The sequence below is a fragment of the Acartia tonsa genome, unplaced genomic scaffold (genome assembly GCF_053477335.1).
Source record: "Acartia tonsa isolate MP-2025a unplaced genomic scaffold, ASM5347733v1 sca1, whole genome shotgun sequence".
NCBI classification, from domain to species: Eukaryota; Metazoa; Arthropoda; class Copepoda; order Calanoida; family Acartiidae; genus Acartia; species Acartia tonsa.
The window spans coordinates 339,623-348,273 of record NW_027649595.1 but is presented as its reverse complement, the minus strand read 5'-3'; the positions used below and the strand labels follow the sequence as shown (position 1 = coordinate 348,273).

General features: G+C 28.6%; 2 protein-coding genes across 2 annotated transcripts; both read right to left on the bottom strand.

The window, feature by feature from the left end:
• Positions 1 to 687: 687 nt before the first annotated feature.
• On the bottom strand, positions 688 to 5,909 carry LOC145310462 (low affinity immunoglobulin epsilon Fc receptor-like). Its single transcript, XM_080150414.1, has 6 exons — positions 5,433 to 5,909; positions 5,121 to 5,183; positions 4,731 to 4,803; positions 2,427 to 2,546; positions 1,669 to 1,758; positions 688 to 1,080 (listed from the first exon to the last, which is right to left on the bottom strand). Exons 1-6 carry the CDS (start codon positions 5,448 to 5,450, stop codon positions 980 to 982), a joined length of 465 nt encoding a protein of 154 aa, XP_080006540.1. The 5' UTR covers positions 5,451 to 5,909; the 3' UTR covers positions 688 to 979.
• A 98-nt stretch (positions 5,910 to 6,007) lies between these two features.
• On the bottom strand, positions 6,008 to 7,974 carry LOC145310461 (uncharacterized). Its single transcript, XM_080150413.1, has 6 exons — positions 7,751 to 7,974; positions 7,303 to 7,414; positions 6,831 to 6,905; positions 6,608 to 6,678; positions 6,313 to 6,385; positions 6,008 to 6,142 (listed from the first exon to the last, which is right to left on the bottom strand). Exons 1-6 carry the CDS (start codon positions 7,843 to 7,845, stop codon positions 6,041 to 6,043), a joined length of 528 nt encoding a protein of 175 aa, XP_080006539.1. The 5' UTR covers positions 7,846 to 7,974; the 3' UTR covers positions 6,008 to 6,040.
• Between the last annotated feature and the right edge of the window lie 677 nt (positions 7,975 to 8,651).

The following is an 8,651-nucleotide window of genomic DNA, read 5'->3' as shown; positions in this document are numbered from 1 at the left end:
TTGTCAAGTCATTCAAATTTTTTATTATTTAATTTATATAATTCTATTTTGTTTTATTATCATTTATTATTGTAATTATTTTGTTTTCTTGTTTTTTTCCTACTGCTATCTTGTCAATCACATACCAATAATTATGATAAATCAGGGAATGTTTTATTTCTTAACCAGCCATAATACATAAAAGTATCTAAACTTAATTAATAACAATTAAAGATTTATAATTCAAGCTTTTATTCATAAGAAGCAACATAATTACATTATTACATTTTACATACAGATGGTTTTTTATCATTGCATCCCCAATCCCACCATGTGCCACCATAAGCATTTACCTACAAATACACATAACACATATTCTAAATCTTATGTTTGTATTATATAAACTTTGTTCAACTCCCATACTGTTACTATAGCAACATAAGATTAGTTTTATAATATTAATATTAGAATATAATTATTATATGGTAAATTTTAGTTTACAATAGCTTTGCTATATTTTGGTTATAACTTAAACAATGATATCAATCAAATTTACCATCTTAAAGGAATACATTTGTTGTAAGTCTTTGATATCATATATTTAGTTAGACTGGTAATTTTATTTGATATCAAAGTGTACCACTAAGATTTCCATTTAGATATTTTATTAAGGTTAAGAATACCATTTTTATAGGTTTTATAGAAATATTGGATTGTGGAAAGAATATAAAGTTTTTTTGCTATTTTGACACTAGCATTTCTCCTATTTCTAGCACCTGTGGGAGGGCTCTAACCCTGCAGGGCCAATTTCATAACCCTATTGGGCAATCATTAACCTTTACTTAACCTAAAATAACCTATCAAAAGCTACTGTGAAAATACAACAAGTACTGTTACTTTGTTTTATTTCCATGATCCGAAATATTTTGCAATAAATATGTATTTACAGACAACTTTACATAAACTTACACAAGAAATATTGAGATCAAATTTGTGATTTTTATTTTGATTTCCCAATAAGAATAAGAAATAAACTTACCGAAACACAGTTGTCTCTTCTGCCACCATCTGGTAACCCTTTGCGCCAATTTGTGTACCCAACTAAAATAAATAGCAAGGATAATTAGAAACAGTAGAAAACAAAGTTCTTTTAATTGTTAAATTTGTGAATATGAAATAAACACATAATTTTTATTTGATCCTACAGATTTTTGCTAAATTAGAGGCAATATGTGCTTTTGTCAGTGTATCTTTTGTCTTGCAACCTGCTGGACCAATATTGCCATAATTTACAATGTAGAGTCTTATAGGTCGTGGAAAGATTTTTATCTTCTTCGTGGTATACCTTAAACCACCAACTTCCCTCCTATCCCCCTTTCTATATGATTGTTACTTTTAGAATATATATTTTATTTATAATAAGCCTTAATGTTATAAGCAGAGCATCTCTATAATCAAGTTTTAATTGTCAGTTTGTCCATTATAAGGCATCCTATATTTAAAAATCTTGAAATAGATTTGTAAGGAATTTTGATTCAAAGTTCTAACTATTGGTGAATATTAATTGCATTGTTGCTCTACATTTGTTAAGGTTTGTAGGTCTGTTAATCTGATAGGTTAAGTTTTGCTTTTATATAAAATTATATTTACTGTATTATGTTTTAAAAATATACAAAGTGTAAACTTTACCTGTGGTTTTATCGGCCCATACGAAAGACCCCTCCTGGGCTTGATCATTTAAGCCAATCCAGATATCGAAACTTAATGATTTAGCAATGCCTAAATAGATTTTAAGAAATATAATATAAAAATCTACCAATAGCTTTTCCCCTAGCATTTAGGTACTTTTAGTAATGAGAATAAAAGCCACAGACATACAGAATGGATCACTATAAAGCAGAATTAAAGTATTCCAGCTATTTCAGATGGAATTGCTTATAATCTTCTTATTTCGATCATGCAATTACTTAAACATACAGATAATGACATAATCATCCCCTTGATTAGTGTAAATATTAATCATAATTAAGATCTTTTCTATTCTTTTCATTTACTACGTTTAAACATTATGCTGTTCATTTCTAATGAGTTTATTCCATGACAATTGACCCCCAAATTTTGATTGAAAATATGTAAAATGTTTACCATATCAAATTTTAATAACTTTCTTTTAATAAAACATAATATGCTGGATAAATGTTTGTTATATATTTTTGGTTGTATATGTAATTGTGTACTATGTATTTGTATTCCTCTGTTTATAATAAGGTAGTGAGCTTTTTTTCATTGTTATTTGACCATTCAGCTTAGGGAAGTTGTTATCCTTGTTGGGTTTGGCATTTTAGAAATAAGCACTACAAAAATTAAAAAACGAATTTTTTTCAAATACTCAAAGTCTATGTGTATTCCATTATTTTATGAATTTCTAATCCTTAAAATTATCTTACTTTGTACAAGATCATTTTCTTGCTGTGAGTGGATGCTTATTAATTCAGCATTCCACCCATGACATTTTTCTCTGGCAGCATCCCAAGTAAGACGTTCTTCAATTATTTTGTAGCAAATGCCTTAATAGAAAACGTAAACAATGGATGTCTAGTGTTACTCTTTAAAATTGGATACAGAAAATAAATAATTCACTTAGTATATAACCATAGAATAAGGAGGAATAGAAGTGAAAACCCAAAAAATTTCTGGGAAATTAGAAGGAATCTTTGACTTGCGCAGTAAAGACAATAATGCTAAAGTACAAATCACAATGACTAGTTGGACAAAATTAGAAAATTTAATTTGTATCAAAATCTAATATATACTTTTAAAATTTGGTTGATCTTTATGATTTAAAATCAAGTTTTGTTGTGTATCATGCTTGACTATAGAATAATCTAGACTAATTTTAGGTACTTAAAAGGTAAATATTTACCCATAAACATAAGTATCTAATTGAGACTAACATCTCTGATACACACCTCTTGATGAAGTGAAGACAGCAGTAGCTGCTTGATCAGTTTGGACAATGATGAAAAGTCACTTAACCTAATGTTGTTTTAATTTTGGCAAGTACAATTGACCACATTAGTAATTTTCGAAGGTCAGTTCAATGGGTACAGCCCCTTCCTCCCCCCTCCCTCCCTACCACAAGTTAATGTATGGATGTAGTTGCTATCATGTATAAATCAGCTGTTTAAAAACAAACATAAGAGCGCAACCTAGTATTATAATATAAATACTGAGACTAATATTTTTTGTAAATTTTCTTACATAATTAAATTTTTTAAGGCTTAATATGCACATTAAATTCATATTTAATCCATTGTGAATAGGGAAGAGAAAGCTAGATTCTTGGCTACAAGGCTCTTAGTAAATTATTGCAAAAAGAGTTTATTTTTAATATTTTTTCTGAATAATTACTGAAATCATGTTATTTACTAACAGCCATGTAGCCGTTTTGGTCTTTCAAAAGTTCCAATTTTACTTCAGGCTAGCCAGGCAGAATCTTCTACCTGGATTCTATTCTATACTTTATCTTCTTTGTATATAACTTTCTAGTAACTATGTTTAATGTGAATGTCATATTTGTAATTTACAAATATGCTTTCCTTCAATTGGTATAACTCACAAAAAAATGGATTATATATTTTCTTTCCATTTATGATTTAACCAAAACTTTTAGTAATGCCTTCAAAGTAGGTAAGAATTGATATACAGGTAAGAAAAGTTTAAAAAGCTGTAAGCAACTCTAAAATAACTAAAAGAAAATTTGTATGTCTAGAAATTTATAACTTGATGATTTTTATCTTTTTTATTAAGGATAAATAAATGTTTCTCTCACAACGTTTCAGACAGACACTTTAAATCATGAATTAGCTTTGCTAAAGAGAACAAGAAAACAGTATATAATTTTGGTTGAGTTTTAGTCAGAAATTAATTATTGAACACAGAAACTGCACAAATTTAGTTTTATACTACTAATGGGAGGTAGGGTACTTCAATACCCCCTTCCCTTTACTCCTTCTTGGTGAAGCTATAGTACTTTTGATTAGTGTGTGGTTTTCCTGTTTGATATAGAATTTACAACTAGTAATCATTGTCATATTTTTTTCCTTCACCCCTGTATTTATTAACCTATGTTAAGTTATTTTACCTGATAACCTATAACAGCTATAAGTTTTATATTTTTTTTACAGCTAGAGGGAAATTTTTACATAATCTTTACTTTTATTTGAATTAACTATGATTTTAATGAGAGCAGTCCATGGTAGCTGCTGGCTGCCAGCATTGGTGGTTGGTAGGATTGTTTAAAAATAAAGTTTATGATACGATGAGACATGTAAAATCAGCTTGACTCTTGAGTCTTTAGATAAAAATTAAGGAATTTACCTGGACACCTATATTTAATTTAATTTTATACTATATTTTATTATTTTGGCCATTTTAAATGCTGTGTGTAATTTATAAATAACTTTTTACGGGTGGACCCTTCCAGGATTGCTAGCATCCTACTTTGATGGTAATGTTTAATTTATTCAATGTATCTCAATACTGCATATGTAAATGTAAATTGGGAGTTTTATATCAGGAAAAAGAGTGTTTCACTGTTTTTAAAAATTAATGCCATCAAACTTGATATGCCAAAGTAAGTGATCATTAAGATATTGATAGATTAAGACTTATTTTCAATTTTGATGTACACACAGGTAGAAGAACAAATATCCTATCTCTTTTATATGTGGACTAAAAATGCCTACAACCTGTATCCTTGTCATATTCAAATCCAATATAACATTTAAATACAGCATTTCTCTTAAGCTCATCAAGTTTGGACTAAAAAGGAAAGTAAAATTAGGAGGAATTAAAGTATTTATAATTTCTTGTTGTGACTGTATTGTTCCACTTAATTCTATCTGAGTTTTTTTTAATGGGGTGGGGGGAGGTTGAGTTATGTTCCCAAATGAACATTCTCTTAATTTTAGTTTATACGCTATACTAGTAAAAATTTGTCATTATACTATCAGAGATAGCACTAACATAGCTAAGAATTACATTGTTGTCACCAATATTTTACAGGTAATATTATGCTAACACAAAGTAGAACAATGTTGGTCTATCAATCTGTCTGGTATAGAATAAAAGAAACATACCTTTAAATCATTCTGTGAATTTTCCATTTCAATGAACTTTTTCTCATGCACATTCAGTTTGGACTAAAGTAGATAGTTTATTGTGATTTAGATATAAAAAAATACTGAACATTATTGAAAAGATATATATAAGTAGTAACATCCAACATGGCCTGTAAGAAAAGGATATATAGATATTTAAATCATGTTTTGGTAAACAAGAGATATACTAATTTTGTTTATTATTTGTCTATAGATTTTTAAGTAAAATTACTGTTTTTAAAAATAATGTCTGTCTGTCCATCTGTCTGGTATAGAATAAAAGAAACATACCTGTAAAGCTTTTTCCATTTCAATGAACTTTTCCTCTTGCACATTCAGCTTGGTCTAAAGTAAATAGTGCATTGTAATTTGGTTACAAAAAATACTGATATAGTTGAAGGTATACAAGAGGTATAAATAGCAATAGACCATGTAGAAAATGATAAATAGATATATAGTTTTAATAAATTATATATAATTTTTTTCGTATGGGTGTATTATTGTTTTGGAAAATGATGTACAAAATGGATTTCGTAGATTACAACAAGGATGACAACATGTTTAAGAATCTGAACATTGTATATAATCTGCTTTACCAAATAAAAGCATAATTGATAAACAAATGTATAAAGTTAACTTTTTTGTAGTTATTTATTTGTTATCAAATGTAAATGTAAAAACACTCCTAAGTAATTGCAGAAAGTCAATCAAACCAAGTGTGTTATAGTGTAGATGTTTAATTGCATTCATAAGCAGAAGAATATCTCATGACATTACAAGAAAACCTTACATGAGAAAAAAAAAACAGCAACCCATTTTGATTTAGAGCAGTGTAAATAATGTTTATTTAGTAAGTGTATAGATGTACTGGTTAATTAAGGACAGACATGGAAGGTAAGTTATAGATCAGCTTTGCTTAGATGAGAAAAAAATAATCTTCTATTGTCCTCATATTCAGTCTTCATCTTTTCCACAACATCTTTGGAGGAGTTTGCTTCAGCCTAGTGAATGAATGTCATTGATAGATTACAATAATAAATATCATATTTATAAAATCTTATCTATAAACTAGAAATATTTTGTCACCACATTATTTAAGATTTAATTTATAATTTTCATTCTGTTCTAATTATTTTTATCATTAGTGAACGTTGTTAATTGAATTATTTACCTCTAGAACATGAATACTTTTACACAAAGTTGAGTAGGTATTACAGTCGTCAAGTCTGGTGAGGTAGGCACGACTATAACAAAAATATAAATTTTTAAATAAGAGGAAAAGAAAACAAAAATGTTTTTGAGGTAAAATAGAGGAGTAATAATCAAATGCTAATCTTAGTTCTAAGAATTTCTTTTTACTACTTTTTTCAGATTGAGAGAATGAAAAACAGAATACTTTGTTTTAATTTAGTAAAGCCTTTTGAATGTAAATTAGAATGATAAAAAAGTGGTTCTTTGGTACTTACTAGAAAATATAATCTGTTGATATGTTGTAACAGAAGGTGGGGAGGCCAATGTAATAAGTGACACAAGGTTCCTAATAAGAAAAAAAATGATAAATATTTTGAAATATAGTTCACACTATTGCAGAAATAATTAAAAGGATACTTTTACTTTTAAATTTCAATTCATAAAAGCATTATCATGTATTAGCAAAAGTAATATTTGATACAACACAGCCTAAAATACCTTACAATCAATTTCTTTTTCATTATTTCCAATGTCAGGGTAAAAGTGGTAGATGAAACACTTCTTTGAACTAAACTAAAATTAGAAAAATAGTACATGGCAGTAAGAGGTAACAATTCTGGAATTAAATAGCTTCTTCCTATCATTTATTATCATGTAATGTTAAAAATGTTACATCAATAGTATACTAGAACCTATGCCCCAAGAGGCCTCTAGGTTCAATTGAGGTAGGTTGGGAGGGAAGTTAGACCGCATAACAATTTTAGTTTTTAAGGGAAAAGTAAAATATTTTTTTAAGGGGAGGGGGGGGATTTCTTGTGTTATCCTCCTAAAAAAGTTATAAATATTCCCAGGAGCTACAATCTAAAGTAGAATCATATCAGTTCAGAAGTTAGTGAGATCTTTTCGTACACACAGACAAATAGACATAGATCCTGTTACTTTTATATAAGGATTACTATTATGGTACAACCTCATAAGTGTATGCCATACACTTGAGCATTCCTATGCAAATGTTCTCACACTCCTCTGCTGTCTCAGTGGTATACAGAGGACCTACTGTTCCCTCCATAAAGGGAAATCTCCTTGAAGATTAGGCAACTTTTAATTATGTTTTTAAATTTGATGATAAGGTTAAGTTTATAGTATACTTCTGTCTGATTAAGTTAATTCAATTAGTATAATACTAACTCTAATCTAGTCAGTTGCTCTTTTTTTATACAATCCTAACACATACACTTCATTTTTTACACACATTGACTTATGCTAATAAAAACTAAATTAAAGGCTCCTTATAAGTACATAAATGGTTTAATTTCAATAATTTCTTTGTTTTAAATATGCATGATATAAAAGAATCCATACAAACAAGAAAATCAAATTTTAGTTAAATATTTTATTGAAGTAAAGTTAAAAATTGCCTATTCTCCATCTTTACAAAGCATGGTCCAACTTTGACAGCAGATGCAGAGCTGCTGAACAGAAATGCTCCAAATAAAAAGAACACCCCTCTCATCTTTGGAAAATAAGATTATCTAAAAATGTATATCAATATACTTTTATTTATCCAGCCAATCCATCAACCTGTCCTATTTTATTTTCTCAATTCTAAATTATATATTCCCCCCTTCTTTTTTTTTTATCATAATACATCTTCTCACCTTTCCCCAATAATATATTATTCTTATTCTATGAATTATTTTTCTCCAATGATATATCCCTGAACCCATATCTTTACCATCCTTTACCACTAATTACACCTATCAATCCCACCCTTCCTCCCCCTTTAATATTATGATTGGTGGGTATAGATAGCATAGATATGACCCAGGGATCTAAAGGGATAAGACAATGGCTGATAAATTAATGTCCACCCCCAATGATGATATTCAAATTTACCCCATCAGTAGATTTAATTCAATGGTTGAAATGTTTGGACACTCAACCAACCAATCAAAATTCAATAAAAGTCCCCAAAAATGTTATGCCAATGAAATAAGAAATCATTGATTTAAAACTTTGGGGTTTGATGAAATAAACAGCTCATTGTCTCCTCCAACCTTGGATATCTATATACATAATTACTACAATATTGTATTCTACTTATCTTTTGTTTCTGCTTTGCTGTAGTGTATAGTTTGATATCAACTGATTAATCATTTAAATATTATAAGTACTTCAGCCTTAACATTGATAAAAATATTCACTTCCTTTAGAACAATAGTCAAGGCCATCCAAGGAGGGGCTAGTAATCAAAGTAATCATTAACAACTCTCCTACCAAAAAAAGAATTAATTGACTCCACTATCAAAATTAACACCC

What these genes read in the sequence shown, in the direction of transcription:
- LOC145310461 (XM_080150413.1), bottom strand. Translation starts at nt 7,845, where the DNA reads ATGAGAGGGGTGTTCTTTTTATTTGGAGCATTTCTGTTCAGCAGCTCT. An exon ending in TTTGTAAAGATGGAGAATAG is followed by an intron (nt 7,415 to 7,750) that starts GCAATTTTTAAC and finishes CTAATCTTCAAG; the next exon opens with GAGATTTCCCTTTATGGAGG. An exon ending in GTATGGCATACACTTATGAG is followed by an intron (nt 6,906 to 7,302) that starts GTTGTACCATAA and finishes TTCTAATTTTAG; the next exon opens with TTTAGTTCAAAGAAGTGTTT.
- LOC145310462 (XM_080150414.1), bottom strand. An exon ending in AGAAAATGATCTTGTACAAA is followed by an intron (nt 1,759 to 2,426) that starts GTAAGATAATTT and finishes AAATCTATTTAG; the next exon opens with GCATTGCTAAATCATTAAGT. An exon ending in ATGGGCCGATAAAACCACAG is followed by an intron (nt 1,081 to 1,668) that starts GTAAAGTTTACA and finishes TATTTATTTTAG; the next exon opens with TTGGGTACACAAATTGGCGC.